The sequence below is a fragment of the Panulirus ornatus genome, chromosome 47, assembly GCF_036320965.1.
Source record: "Panulirus ornatus isolate Po-2019 chromosome 47, ASM3632096v1, whole genome shotgun sequence".
NCBI classification, from domain to species: Eukaryota; Metazoa; Arthropoda; class Malacostraca; order Decapoda; family Palinuridae; genus Panulirus; species Panulirus ornatus.
The window spans coordinates 1,133,363-1,149,657 of NC_092270.1; the positions used below are offsets into that span (position 1 = coordinate 1,133,363).

The 16,295-nt window shown below is 39.3% G+C and overlaps 1 protein-coding gene across 5 annotated transcripts in view; it reads left to right on the forward strand.

Annotated features, from left to right (window-relative positions):
• Positions 1-16,295, forward strand: part of Naglu (N-acetyl-alpha-glucosaminidase) — a 106,824-nt gene that overhangs the window by 1,843 nt on the left and 88,686 nt on the right. For all 5 annotated transcript variants that reach the window (XM_071689421.1, XM_071689422.1, XM_071689420.1 and 2 more), the window contains exons 2-8: positions 837-966; positions 3,476-3,569; positions 4,835-5,019; positions 11,503-11,684; positions 12,370-12,588; positions 13,423-13,584; positions 14,878-14,943. In XM_071689421.1, coding sequence (XP_071545522.1) covers positions 925-966; positions 3,476-3,569; positions 4,835-5,019; positions 11,503-11,684; positions 12,370-12,588; positions 13,423-13,584; positions 14,878-14,943 — 950 coding nt within the window. In that variant the 5' untranslated portion in view covers positions 837-924. The remainder of the gene's footprint in view (positions 1-836; positions 967-3,475; positions 3,570-4,834; positions 5,020-11,502; positions 11,685-12,369; positions 12,589-13,422; positions 13,585-14,877; positions 14,944-16,295) is intronic.

The window sequence follows — 16,295 nt, forward strand, 5'->3', positions numbered from 1 at the left end:
TCTAGGATCTGTGTAGAATGTGGACGATGTATACAACACGTTAGTTATATGTTGTGCGTTCTGCTACCATCAAAACTCAACTATGCTGTATCTCACACATGGCATTCACTACCAGCCGGATAGTAATAGAATTGAATGCAATTATCTGTTCCTTCTTTGGAAATGTAAAACTAGAGGGGAGGATTTCCAGACTCTCGCTCCTACCCATTTTAGTCGCCTTCTACGACACGCAGGAAATACTTTTTGGAAGTATTCTTTCAACCCAATGGATATATATATATATATATATATATATATATATATATATATATATATATATATATATATATATATATAATGTATGTATGTATATATAGCCAGAGTATGATATAGCAATCGACAAAAACTTATGATTAGTAATTCATGCACAAGAAAGAGTTGCCTCTTGTAACGCAAAAGAAAATCCCTAACTGGAACCCGTTCACATCTCCGTACATAACCTTGATAAAGATTTCTCACGAATGAATTAGTTTTTTTTGGTTACACTTTATAGAGACATAAGTAGTTAGCTATGCTCAGGATACTTGAATAGATTATTGATGCTGAGTAAGAATAAGGGATGTATGTCATTTCTCAGATGATTAAGTTAGCTAAGGAGATAAAGAGATTAAAACGCAACCAAACACTTTTTACCAATCAGCTTGTTGAATGCTTACAATTTTACAAATATTAGCTTAGTGACTACAAATCGATAAGTGAAATAAATAACCAAGGATTTTTCTAGCTTGCAATATCTCACTGCCTATTGTAAATGAGCCAATGAAATTCTACTTTGCTGAGAGGATTGTGCGTTACAGGTTGTGATTGGCCGAGGCGAGACGGTACAGCAGTAACAAGTTACGATCGAGAAGATCCACAGAGGCTGTCAGTTCCCAGTTGTGTGCCATGGTAGTAGCTTCTTCGCCGGGAAGCCTAAAGGATACCATGGTAACTATCATTTAACCAATAGTGTTTGGCACTTTTTTCCTTAGATGATGGTGATGAATGTGTGTATTTTTTAGGGCATGTCGTTACTAAGTCAGACAATCATAATAAAAGGCACGGAAAGCAATTTAACTGATTTTAACTCCTTTATTAAGGTGCCATTCGCTGTGGGATTATATGCACATTCTTTCTGAAAAGACAGATATTTACTCAGTATTTTAGAATGTTTGTTTAGACTTTTATCTCGTGATAGCCGTTACTCATGAAGCATGATAACAGGTGAATACAGAGAATGAAGAATGTCTTATTTTGTGTAACTTCAGTCGTCAGTGTTGCAAGTGTCGTACAATTAGTCATTTTTAACCATTGTAAGAGATTTTGCTTTATTGTTCGATGTCATATATATATATATATATATATATATATATATATATATATATATATATATATATATATATATATCCTAGGAGCCTGCAGCTCTCAGGAAACTAGCCGCGTCCACCGATCGGGACTATAGGTCATAAATTGTGATGTAAGTGCGTCTAATGTGCAGAGAGTGCATGGCAAATGGGTAGTAAGAGCTCAGTGTCTTCTTTACGTTAGTTACATCGTGGACATGGGTCTTAGGATGTGTTGAAACGGTTTTTGTATTGTTTTAGTGACGAGTGATTTCTAGGACGTAGAGATGTGTGACTCGTGTTTGTCTGGGGTGTTTGATGGTGGGTGCACGTCTGGTGGATTAGAGTTTAAGACTGAGTTAGGAGATCGGTTATGTTGTCATAGTCGGGTTAGGTGTGTATTTGTTTTGTCAGTGTTATATTTGTTGGTAGTTGAAGGATATGTGAGTAGAGGTTACTGAAGTGTGAGAGAGGGGTACGCTTTTTGCTTCTACTCGGGGTTTGATGTTTAGAATTTAGTGGTTTGCGTAGAACTGAGTGGAACTGTATCGGGAGGATCTTTGTTTCACTGTGAAGGTGTCGAGTGTTTGTAGTGGCGGCAGTCAGTGATTGTTCCGAGTTCACTATTTTGTGTGGTTTGCAACTTTGTTGTATTCGCACTTGAGAGGGTGGAAGGTCATGCAGGTGAGACATTGAGGTTTATGTGTGATAGATTACGAAAATTCTTTAGATGATATTTATTTCAGGCTGCAGTATCGATGCTTCATGATGTAACAGAAGAGGTGTTCTTAAAGTGTATGAATATGAATGTTAACTGTATTTGTCATTTTGTTCATGTTTTTCGTCGGGCATATGTTAGACCGGACTCATTACCTTCCTTAGCAACGTCAAACACAGTAATGTCTGCACTATCTTCACTCTAGAAGCCTGGCCGGATGCATGATTTCCGGCCTTAAAGACCCACCCCATCTGAGGTCTTTCCTGTTGCTCCTTTGCAACAAGACCTGAATTTAGTTGTAGTCCCTACCTTTCCACATGGCTCTGAAAAATGTTAAGATCTTCCTGTATATAAGTGGTGTGGCTTATATAAGTCACTACATCTCTGAGCATCATGGGCAATAGCCAGAAAGAATGTACGTGATTATGGAATTATCTTTAACGCATGCAGAAGGTGTTAAAGATTTTCGAGTGGGGTATAGCTTGTCTCTGACGGCCTTAATAACCTGGCAGTTTATAGGATTAAAGCCTAAGTAACCAACCAACCGGAATACCATGTATTCAGCATGACTTGCAAACGTATTCAGTAGGAATTTAGCCCATCGGGAAGATCGTTTTTATCAGTCATGGATATCAGTGTGCTTAAGTGTGACCCTTGCGGGACTCCGTATGTTGCGTTCCTTTACAAAGTGTCTTTAGTCATTTTTTTCTGTTTGCCTAAGCAACTCGTTCTATTTCGGAGGCTTCTCTTGTTCATGCTACCTACTGAAAACTTCAGCATCTGTAAAAAAAAAAAAAAAAATCAGTATCAAGAGCATCTTGGGTCCAGATCTGATAGTCCAATCAACCATCGCTGTTGCATATCATCCAGTACACACACAACACTCAAGTAAAATTTGAGGACATAACGTCTTCTTCCTTAATCCATGTTAGTTATCGTAAGAACCCCTGAGATACTTTGGATGCTTAGTTGTGATCGATTTTACTTGGGTTTTATAGTACAATTGTTCGCGATAATGGTACGTAGCTTAAAGATAAGCAATTACCTTTTTCTGAAGTTTCCAGCAATCGTTTTCAATTTCCCAGTCAACTGTGTGTGTAACCACTTATATATATTTACTTATTTGTATAGTACGAGATTGCAGATTTACACTCGTGCGATCCCATCTCTGGAACGCTCTTTACACATACAAACTTAGATTTATGTATGCTGTCTGTATGAACCATGTCCTCAGTCAGTCTGTTCCATTCATCCACCACTCATACTCATTTACATCCTTAATTACAAGTTTTTTAGTGAGTATGTATGTGTGCATGTCTATATGTCCGTTTAGGTATGAACGTTATTCAATTTCCGTCTCTTTATCTTATCATTCACCTTATCACCATTGTTTCAGGGGGGCGTATGGAAGAAAGGTATACTTCAGGGGACGTTGACAGTTCCTGTGCTGGTAACAGCTGTAATGATGATGATGATTGGTTCAGTTACTGGTGAGTTATGTTCCAAAACATGAGTTTAATTCATAATTATAAAGGTGATGGTAAGTTGTTACATATACATTACCTATATGTGGACTTTCACTTCCGGCTGTGACAAATGTAATTTAGTCTACAGATGGAGGATAGTTTGTTTTTTGTCAAAATAAGGGGAAAAGTTAGGATGATAATGAGTAGATGAATGATGAAGAATCGTGTAACAGCTATATTTAGCGTTTCGTAGGCTACCGTTAAGTTTGGCACTGGGATCAGGGGTTAAGTTTTACGAATATAGTAACAGGTTGTGGTAACTTTTTCAAGCCAGTGTAAGTGTTGAAGTAACTTAGAATTAGAGGGACTGTTGGTATGTAACTCCTCGAGCACGATGGCAAGATCCTTGGATATTATATAATGGCGTGACCTTGTACGTACATGATCTGTAGGAGACAGGTCAAAATCCATGTCATTATACCCAAGGGTCGTGCTCTGAAGAACGTTTATCAGTTCCAGACATGGTAGGTACAGGCCAAAGAGGGGAAAATACTTTAGAATTTCTTAGTATGTTGAAGCTTGAAGTACGGAAAATGTTTTTCATGGTGGGTTTCTAGAGCGGGAAGGCATGAGCTTGATTCAGTTGTATTAGATATCATATAAACGTATTATTGACGGGGTAATGCTATTAAGTATTGAAATTGATTAGGAAAATTAGATTAAAGGTTGTTATCTTTCCATATCTCTGAGGCCTGCTCCCTTTGGAAACTCCCTCAAGGTGATAGCCACTGCAAAAGAGTATCAAGAACTGGTGAACTACATTGCCACTTCTTAGCTTTTAGTGCCTCACCCTTAAAAAGCCAGTTGATGTTTGCTAATGACGCAGAATTGGTGGTAGAATTGAGTGAGAAACTGCAGTAGTTGGTGTCTGGGTTTGGGATTGTGTGTGAAAGGAGGAAAATGAAAGTAAATTTGATTAAAAGCAATGTTAGTAGTGTAGAGGTACAGGTTAGTTGGGATGTGAGTTGAATGGAGGAAATTTGGAGGAATTGGAGTGTTTTAGGTCCCGGGTAATAAACATAGCAAAGAATGAAATAATGGAAGTGAAAGTGAGACAGAACGGGTAAGGGGGTAAAGGTTCTTTGAGCACTGAGGAATGTTTGGAAAAGAAAGGTCATTATGTGGGGAGGGTGAAAATGATTCTGATCACTCTTTAGAGAGCAATGATCATTTACATAGAGAGAAAAGCCAGAGTCTCCCCTCACAGAATGCATTGATTATGCCCGCAGGTACTTCATCGGGAGAGACTCCTCCATGGGAGCAGTACTTTGCACAGACCGTACCCGACACCAGCCCCGAGGAGCAGACACAGGCGGTCGAGGGACTTCTGCAGCGCCTGCTACCACAGAGATCAAAGGAGTTTTCCGTCAGAGTGGATCCTGCACTTGGTCCTGAAGGAAAGGATACTTTTACGGTATGCTAAATGGGTGGTGATAGAGTTCGGGAAATAAGGGTGCTAAAGGGCTGCTTTTAAAGTCACAATATGGGATACATATATAAGCCATTGGCTGTTTAGTACTTATGATCCAATTTCCTTCCTTCTAAATAAATCAACTGTTTAGGTGTTCGTACGTGAAAACCGATCATTTTAAAAGATCTGCATATGTGTCTGTGTCAGAGATACGACGTGGGGCACTAACCTTATGACCACATTACAAATAGCAGGCTTATATGTAAGACTTCATTTCTATACAAATTAAACCTCACGTTTGCAGCAGCAATCGTAAGCAGCTTGACTCTGTCAGTTTTATGTCAAGCATTATAAAGCACTCACGCCTTCTAATTTATGACACTGGCTGAAAATGTTCCAAAAATAGATTTTTATTTATTGTTACTTTTCTGACAAGAACCAAGGAAGACAGACTGATAGACTTTGGGGAACTACTTCATACCAAAAACATGTGGCCTACAGGTACCATGCAAAGAAATGATTACAAATTGATTTTGCTGGTGGCCAGTACGGATAGTTTAGTGCACCGGTCCAATTCCATTTATTTATGCATGGTCTTGCTCGAAGATTTAAATCATCATCATTTATGGCTACTCGTCAAACTAGCATTTCAAATTTTCATCTCAGTGATCATGGCACCCCGTAGTTATTGTATACATTCATTCAGAGAAATTAACAGGAGAATGTTCTTTAAAGATGGAAAGTGAGACATTACCTTTTTGTTGTGACAAGCAGACATTCACTCACCTTTATTACCATTAACTGCGACAAGTAGACTTACCCCATAGCTTCAGAAAACCTTTTCTTTCTACTATAATAAGTTGACACAAGCCATTCATCCTTGAAAATCCCGCCACACATCTGTACCTGCTGCCCTCTTTTAAGCAGATGCCGTATGATTGGCCATGTGGTAAGTTGATATCTCTTCTGTATTTTGAGGTTGATTTTATAGATTTTTTGTTGATTGCTATGTTATATTTCCCCCATATATTTATTATCTCATTATTTATGGTCTGATATATGAGTATATGCCTAGCAACTTGAAATAATGATCTAAATTGCTTTTAAATGTCGATGTTTAAAGATTATGCCCATGAGTTTCTTCATGTATGTACGTACATTCCATATGTAAAATATGCGATCATCAGATTTTACTTGTAGGTAGCTTAAAGATGTTATACTGACCTGTGGTATTCGTATGTTATTGCTTATTGTCATATGAGTGGCACAAGGTTTAAAGTGCTGACTTCTGTAATCACGTATCGTTTTCTGTTTATTGACACTTGATCAGCTGTTTGAGTATACATTTAACTTGTCATTTAACTCTTGTGTTTTTATTGTGATATTGTTGATTTAAAAGTCGTCTTCCTATCAGATGTTGTCAAGCTGTTATGTGTCACATTCCCTTTAATGCTGATATAGGCTAAACATCGTAGAATAAATTGCAAACTTTTTTCTCGTTTCTATTTTTTTTTCTTCTCAGCAACAATGCGTCCCAAGAGATAGTAGACTGCAATTGATACAGAAACCTAATACAGTTCGGCAGCACCTGAGAATGGGAATGACTTTGGGGACTTTAATGCCTCAGAAGTATATAATTTGGTGTTGAGGATGTGTAAACAACTGACACTGCCTTTTCTAGCTAAGCTACACAAATGGCATGATACCGATAATATCCAAGACCAGATCCACCAGTCGTTAGACTGCATTGCAAATTTCAGTGGGCTGCGTTGTGAAAATTTAGATTTATATCAGTGTTCCACAGAATTCTTTCTTATTTCAATTTGTGATAGTATGCTAAATATATGCTGTAGAATATAGGGTCAATGCCACCATGACCTAGATATGATCAGTGGCAGAATGTTGAAAGCAAGGCTATTCAGGCTCTGTTAGCTTTACAAAGATATAGGGTTGGTGTATAAGCCACCACTCTTCATATTTTTGAACTTATTAGAGGCTGATTATAAAGAAGTATGTCAGCACGCTGAACAATAATTGTTGAAAGTATGTGCAATTTTTTAATGTAATTTATTAAAGGATTTGACTGATTTGAGACTTGACACATAGCTACGGATATCAGTTTTTAGATTGATTTTTGTTGATAGCTAAAGTTTTTATCAGATTTTCCTGTAAATTGTAGTAGTAGAGGTGGTAGTTTTAGAATAAAAACAGCAAAATAGCAACTTTCAATTTCCAACAGAAATTGGTCACTTTTCCCAGAATTCCTTTCATTTCTCTTGTGGAGAGTATAGATCCTTTCATTTGAACTTTTCCTAAGGAGGGGGATTCCTTAGGAATGTATCTCTTTACCATGAAAATATACATATATATATTTATTCAAGAATGGCCCAACCCACCCACATACACATGTATATACATACACGTCCACACACAGCACATATACATGTCTGTACATCTCAACGTATACATATATATGCACACAGAGACATATACATACATACACATGTATATAATTCATACAGTCTGCCCTTATTCATTCCCGCTGCCACCTCGCCACACATAAAATGAAAACCCCCTACCCCCGCATGTGCACAAGGTGGCGCTAGGAAAAGACAACAAAGGCCACATTTGTTCATACTCAGTCTTTAGCTGTCATGTATAATGCACCGAAACCACAGCTCCCTTTCCACATCCAGGCCCCACAAAACTTTCCATGGTTTACCCCAGACGCTTCACATACCCTGGTTCAATCCATTGACAGCACGTCGTCCCCGGTATACCACAATCGTTCCAATTCACTCTATTCCTTGCACGCCTTTCACCCTCCTGCATGTTCAGGCCCCAATCGCTCAAAATCTTTTTTACTCCATCTTTCCACCTCCAATTTGGTCTCCCACTTCTCGTTCCCTCCACCTCTGACACATACATCCTCTTTGTCAATCTTTCCTCACTCATTCTCTCCATGTGACCAAACCATTTCAAAACACCCTCTTCTGCTCTCTCAACCACACACTTTTTATTACCACACATCTCTCTTACCCTTTCAATACTTATTTGATCAAACCACCTCACACCACACATTGTCCTCAAACATCTCATTTCCAGCACATCCACCCTCCTCCACACAAGTCGATCTATAGCCCACGCCTCACAACCATATAACATTGTTGGAATCACTATTCCTTCAAACATACCCGTTTTTGCTTCCCAAGATAATGTTCTTGGCTTCCACACATTTTTCAACGCTCCCAGAACTTTCACCCCCTCCCCCACCCTATGATTCACTTCCGTTTCCATGGTTCCATCTGCTGCCATATCCACTCCCAGATATCTAAAACACTTCACTTCCTCCAGTTTTTTTCCATTCAAACTTACCTCCCAATTGACTTGTCCCTCAACCCTACTTTACCTAATAACCTTGCTCTTATTCACATTTACTCTCAGCTTTCTTCTTTCACACAGTTTACCATACTCAGTCACCAGCTTCTGCAGTTTCTCACCCGAATCAGCCACCAGCGCTGTATCACCAGCAAACAACAACTGACTCACTTCCCAAGTTCTCTCATCCACAACAGACTGCATACTTGCCCTTCTTTCCAAAACTCTTGCATTCACCTCCCTAACAACCCCATCCATGAACAAATTAAACAACCATGGAGACATCACACGCCCCTGCTTCAATCAACATTCACAGGGAACCAATCGCTTTCCTCTCTTCCTACACGTACACATGCCTTATTTCCTCAATAAAAACTTTTCACTGCTTCTAACAACTTACCTCCCACACCATATATTCTTAATACCTTCCACAGAGCATCTCTGTCAACTCTATCATATGCTACATACAAATCCATTTGCTTTTCTAAGTATTTCTCACATACATTTTCAAAGCAAACACCTGATCCACACATCCATAAATGCTACATACAAATCCATTTGTTTTTCTAAGTATTTCTCACATACATTTATCAAGCACCTGATCCACACATCCTCTACCACTTCTGAAACCACACTGCTCTTCCTTAATCTGATGCTCTGTACATGCCTTCACCCTCTCAATCAATACCCTCCCATATAATTTCCCAGTAATACTCAACTAACTTATACCTCTGTAATTTGAACACTCACTCTTATCCCCTTTGCCTTTGTACAATGGCACTATGCAAACATTCTGCCAGTCCTCAGGCACCTCACCTTGAGTCATACATACATTGAATAACCTTACCAACCAGTCAACAATACAGTCACCCCCTTTTTTGATAATAATATACTTTGTCGCTGTCTCCCATGTTAGCGAGGTAGCACGAGGACAGACAAAAGAATGGCCCAACCCAGCCACATACACATGTATATACATACATGTCCACACACGCTCATAGACATACCTATACATCTCAACGTATACATTTATATACACGCACAGACATATACATATATACACATGTTCATAATTCATACTGTCTGCCCTTATTCATTCCCGTCGCCACCCTGCCACACATGGAATGACAGCCCCCTCCCCGTGCATGTGCGCGAGGTAGTACTAAGAAAAGACAACAAAGGCCACATTCGTTCACACTCAGTCTCTAGCTGTCATGTATAATGCACCAAAACCACAGCTCCCTTTCCACATCCAGGCCTCACAATCCTTTCCATGGTTTACCTCAGACGCTTCACATGCCCTGGTTCAATCCATTAATAGCACATCAACCCCGGTATTCCTCATCGTTCCAATTCACTCTATTCCTTGCACGCCTTTCACCCTCCTGCATGTTGAGGCCCCGATCGCTCAAAATCTTTTTCACTCCATCTTTCCACCTCCAATTTGGTCTCCCACTTCTCATTCCCTCCACCTCTGAGACATATATTCTCTTTGTCAATCTTTCCTCACTCATTCTCTCCATGTGACCAAACCATTTCAAAACACCCTCTTCTGCTCTCAGGACCACACTGTTTTTATTACCACACATGAAGGCATGTACAGAGCATCAGATTGGGGAAGAGCAGTGTGGTTTCAGAAGTGGTAGAGGATGTGTGGATCAGGTGTTTGCTTTGAAAAAAGTATGTGAAAAATACTTAGAAAAGCAAATGGATTTGTATGTAGCATTTATGGATCTGGAGAAGGCATATGATAGAGTTGATAGAGATGCTTTGTGGAAGGTATTAAGAATATATGGTGTGGGAGGCAAGTTGTTAGAAGCAGTGAAAAGTTTTTATCGAGGGTGTAAGGCATGTGTATATGTAGGAAGTGAGGAAAGTGATAGGTTCTCAGTGAATGTAGGTTTGCGGCAGGGGTGTAGGATGTCTCCATGGCTGTTTAATTTGTTTATGGATGGGGTTGTTAGGGAGGTGAATACAAGAGTTTTGGAAAGAAGGCAAGTATGCAGTCAGTTGTGGATGAGAGAGCTTGGGAAGTGAGTCGGTTGTTGTTCACTGATGATACAGCGCTGGTGGCTGATTCACGTGAGAAACTGCAGAAGCTGGTGACTGAGTTTGGTAAAGTGTGTGAAAGAAGAGAGTAAACGGGAATAAGAGCAAGGCCATTAGGTACAGTAGGGTTGAGGGACAAGTCATTTGGGAGGTAAGTTTGAATGGAGAAAAACTGGAGGAAGTGAAGTGTTTTAGCTATCTGTGAGTGGATTTGGCAGTGGATGGAACCATGGAAGTGGAAGTGAATCATAGGGTGGGGGAGGGGGCGAAAGTTCTGGGAGCATTGAAAAATGTGTGGAAGTCGAGAATGTTATCTTGGAAAGCAAAAATGGATATGTTTGAAGGAATAGTGATTCCAACTATGTTATATCGTTGCGAGGTGTGGGCTATAGATGGGGTTGTGCGGAGGAGGGTGGATGTGTTGTAAATGAGATGTTTGAAGACAATATGTGGTGTGAGGTGGTTTGATTGAGTAAGTAATGAAAGGGTAAGAGAGATGTGCGATAATAAAAAGTGTGGTTGAGAGAGCAGAAGGGGGTGTTTTGAAATGGTTTGGTCACATGGAGAGAATGAGTGAGGAAAGATTGACAAAGAGGATATATGTGTCAGAGGTGGAGGGAACGAGAAGTGGGAGACCAAATTGGAGCTGGAAAGATGGAATGAAAAAGATTTTGAGCGATCGGGGCCTGAACATGCAAGAGGGTGAAATGCGTGTAAGGAATAGAGTGAATTGGAACGATGTGGTATACCAGGGTCGACATGCCGTCAATGGATTGAACCAGGGTATGTGAAGCGTCTGGGGTAAACCATGGAAAGTTTTGTGTTGCCTGGATGTGGAAAGGGAGCTGTGGTTTCGGTGCATTATACACGACAGCTAGAGACTTAGTGTGAATGAATATGGCCTTTTTTGTCTGTTTTCCTGGTGCTACCTTGCTGAAGTAGGGGGTAGCGATGCTGTTTCCTGTCTGTTGGTGGTGCTACTGTGCTAATGTGAAAAACATGATCAAGTTTGAAAAAAAATTATATATATCTTTTCAATAATCTTATCATCTCCTCCAGGTAGCATCACCTGGTGTCAACACGAGTGTGGATATAGCAGGAACAAGCGGTGTTGCAGCTGCATGGGGGATCCTTCACTACCTCAAGTACAGTTGTTATGCCCATGTCTCATGGGAAGCTGATCAGCTTGACTTACCAGTGACACTTCCCCATGCACAATTTAAGGTCACATCCAATGACAGGTTAGTAATATAGAGAGTACCTACAAGTACCTTTGATGAAATTATGCCAGTTATTTCAAGGCTGACCCATAGAGAGAGTGTGTACCTACATACTCTTACTTATGGTAAGATTATGCAAGAAAGGCAAGGCTAGCACATGGCATTTACCATATGTCTTGGTCGCTGAATGATAATATTCCTCTCAGTTGCCATTCCTTTGAATGAATTTTCAATATGAATTCATCAGGGACTGACTTCATCCATGAGTCATAGATTCTTCTAGATGTTTGTGAAGTCACTCCATGCAAGTATCTTATTTCTCCTGCTATTGCACTGCATAATCATTGTCTTTTTTTCAGAAATTTTTTTCTTTGTATCTGATATACTTTTTAGTATGTTATCTGGAATCACTCCCAATTTGATAATTCTGGATCATCCTTATTGAGGTTCTTTTATATCTAAAACATTTGTCTTTTTCCTTGATGCCTCTCAGAGAGAGAGGTCTGATCCACACCCATTGGATTTGCATTGTTTAGTTTGTGTAAATGTAAAGGAAGCTCCTTCATTTGGATAATGTGACATGTGAACAGATTAAAAACAGTCTTGAAATAATTCCACAAGACAGTATTCTCTAGGACAACATTGTATGTTTGTATGGTAAAAAATCAAGACCATCACATCAATGCTTTCATCCTATACTCTTCAGATTCCGTTACTACCAGAATGTGTGCACTGTGTCTTACTCGATGGTATGGTGGCAATGGCAGAGATGGCAACGGGAGATAGACTGGATGGCATTGAATGGCATTAATGCACCGCTGGCCTTCACAGGACAGGAGGCAATATGGCAGCGTCTTTATACAAAGATGGGGCTTACACAAGCTGAGTTAGATGAACACTTTGTTGGTCCTGCTTTCCAAGCTTGGTAAGTGGGGCATAGGATATTCATCTGAAGTATCACACCTTTGGGATAGGATGTGTTAGCATTGTCTCATGCTTTTGCTAGAAAACCTAAACCAGTTGCATTACATAGCATTCCATAGTTCCTTACAGAACCCATCATTGCATAGCACTGTTCGTTTTTGTTATTATATACTGTGGGTTGTTTTGTACATAGTACACACTGTAGAAGTTTGCATGTTAAATTCCAATTCTTGTGTGATTAAGAGCAAAAGATATTTACGTTCTGATGCACCAGCACAATGAGGGCCAGATGCTGATCTTTTATATTTTGAAAGGTATGGTAGGGTGTATTAGAGGCAAAATACTGAGAAAAGTCACAAAACCAATAAAGTCTGTGAAAAGCTAGTGTAAACAAGAGACTCAAAGCATGGGGACTAGAGTGCCTTACAGTCAAAACATTCATGCTGAAGAACTACAAACAGCAACATTAGCCTCGGTTTTTGGTTACAATGCCCAAATTTTACTCAAGTCAGTTTTGATTGTATATATTAAAAAATAGCTGGTTTTAATGGGATTACTGGATTTGAGAGATTGTGGTCTGTCAGCTTAGTGTTTTACTTTTGTTTATCACTAAAAATTTTTTTTAGCATTTTGTTCCTTGCATGCACTTTATCATCCTTGTCATTATTATCTTTTTTCTTCCACTCTTTTATTCTTCTAATTGCTCTCCTACTTTTTCATTTCATTTGTCATCATTTCATGATTGTTGTCTTCCTCATCTCTTTTACCTGCTTTTGCTTATAATGATACTCTTGTTGTCTTCACCTTCCTCGTATCTACTTTTCTTTATTAACAGGGGGCGCATGGGTAATATTCGTGGGTGGGGTGGCCCACTGTCTCCTTCTTGGCACAACCAAACATTAACCCTTCAGCATCAGATTCTGGCAAGGATGCGACAGTTTGGTATGACACCAGTCCTTCCTGCCTTTGCTGGCCATGTTCCTGCTGGACTGACCAGGTAGAGTATAATGGGCATTCAGTTGGAATCTGATGCATATAGATCATTAAAGCAAAAGGGAAGACATGCAAGCAATTAAGAAATATAACATCAGTAGATGCAGTAAAGTGGAAGAATGTAGTAAATGTTTGTACTTCTTTTTTCTAGTAAAGTGGAAGACTGCAGTAAATGTTTGTGTTTTTTTTTTCTTTTTTGTGGTGTCAATACTGGTCAAATATAGTACTTGGAGCAGATATGGGGAGTCAAACTTGCAGACATACACAAAGCCATTCCTTATGATACCCAGTTGGAAAAAAGGCAAACTCAAATAAATGCATCACACTTCTTGCCCTTGATTGTCATATTTTGTTTTGACTGAATGGGATGGTTTCTCATAAAATGTACTTTTGTTACTGCTTACCCCAGTTGCTTTTCCCTGATTTTAGCAGTGGATTGAAGGATTATTCAAAGCAAGAATTTCAGCTGCAAAAATAAATTCATGAGCCTAATGATCTACTCTGATTCATGTTCCATTGTACCTGTTTCAAGAAGCATTTCAATATCAAAGGTTGCATTTTACATATACCTTACTATAATTGCAAGGAAGTCAGTGGAACCACCTGCACTGAAAAATGCTTGGCATAACTTATAGCTAGTTCACTTGATCACAAAACATATGATCCTAACAGTGATGCTGAATTTGATATAGTTCACAAAATGGTTAAACAGTGCTGTGATGAAGTACATACGTGAAACAGCATTGTGGTGTGAATTATTGTTGACAGTTGTTGATATGGTTATAGCTAGCACAGAAGTTTAGGATGGAGCAGATGAATTGTTTGCAGACGATACTAAGGGGTCCTTTTTCTTGTCCAGATTTGGTACTAGTAAGTGGTCTGAAGGTATTGAGAGTATTTATGAACTTTGCATTATTTGTAGTGTGGGGAAAGCTTGCCATTTGTGTCATATCTGACACCTAGTATGGGTGTAGTTTTGTTGGTTAGGGAGTGGTTGATCAATTTGGGTGATGAAATAGAGCAGGTTGGATTCATGTCTCTCTGTGGTAAAGAGGGTGACGTTATACTTCCATGGTGATGCAAATATTGTTTTGAGTGAGACACTTCTGTAATTGCATGATGTAGTGTTGCATGTTTGTTGTTGCGTGGATGATGATAGTGTGTTGTGATATGATTGTGAGGTCATCTGCATAGAAGATTTTAATGCTGTGGTCTGAAGGACATAATGGAAGGTCATGTAGGAGGAGAAAGATCATTACATATCTTAGTATATAAATTTATTGCACTTATTTTCCAGACTCTACCCTGAAGCTAATGTAACCCGTTTGGAAGCTTGGGGACATTTCACTGATCCCTATACCAGGTTAGTTGGGCTAAATATTTGGTTAGGAATGATAGAAAAGAAAGGAAGGGATATATGGAGGGAAGAAAAAAGAGAGAGTTAAAGTGTGGGGAAGGTGAAATAGGTGAGTAGAAGAGATAGGAGGCAAAGGGAAGGGATGAAGGGAGAGGGATAATGAAGTTGAAAAACATAAAGAGGCCGTCTTTCTCTCTATTTTTTATATACCTTATCTTACCTTCCTGCTTGAGGAGTCGTTTCTTTATTCTATGGGGCTCCTAAAGCTCTTATGACACCTGTCACATCCATCGGGCAGTACTGTAGGTCAATAAGATTAGTGATATGTTTGTATGTCTGTGTGGGCAGAGTGCTGAACACTTGAGCAGAAGTAATTGACATGTAATCCAAGATGCAGACCTCATAAAACAAAGAATTCAGCTTAGACATAACCCTGTATCATCAACAGAAGTCACAGAACAAAGCCAGACTTTAAAGAACACTATCATTAACCTAAGCCAGACTTTAAAGAACACTATCATTAACCTTATAACTAAAAACACAAAATGCAAACTGATACTCCTTCCTTAACACAATGAACCACAGGACCCCTGGCATCCAAGTCTTGTATACATTTAAAATGATCTACATCTACTGCACTAACTCAAGCCCCACTCATGAAGCACTTTTCCCAAAGAATACACAAGCATAGTGTTGAGGCACTCAGAAATCAGCCACAAAGCATCCACATCCCAAAACAGGAAAAATCACACACAAAAAAAATCCATCCAAAAACAAATGCTCACCTACCCATTAATCCCACTGATACTGGCATATATATTAATCAAGGAAAGGTCTGTAGAGCCTGGATGAGGATAGGGAGCTGTGGTTTCGGTGCATTACACATGACAGCTAGAGACTGAGTGTGAATGAGTGTGGCCTTTTTTGTCTGTTTTCCTGGAGCTGCTTTGCTGAAGCAGTGAGTAGCGATGCTGTTTCCTGTGGGATAAGGTAGCAACAGGAATGGATGAAGACAAGCAAGTATGAATATGTACATGTGTATATATATGCATATGTCTGTGTATGTATATGTATGTATATTTTATTCTTACTGCAAATGAGTGGGAGATGTATAAAAGAAGGAGGCAGGAGGTCAAGAGAAAGGTGCAAGAGGTGAGAAAGAGGGCAAATGAGAGTTGGGTGAGAGAGTATCATTAAATTTTAGGGAGAATAATAAGATGTTTTGGAAGGAGGTGAATAAAGTGTGTAAGACAAGGGAACAAATGGAACTTCATTGAAGTAGCTAATGGGGAGGTGATAACAAGTAGTGGTGATGTGAGGAGATGGAGTAAGTATTTTGAAGGTTTGTTGAATGTGTC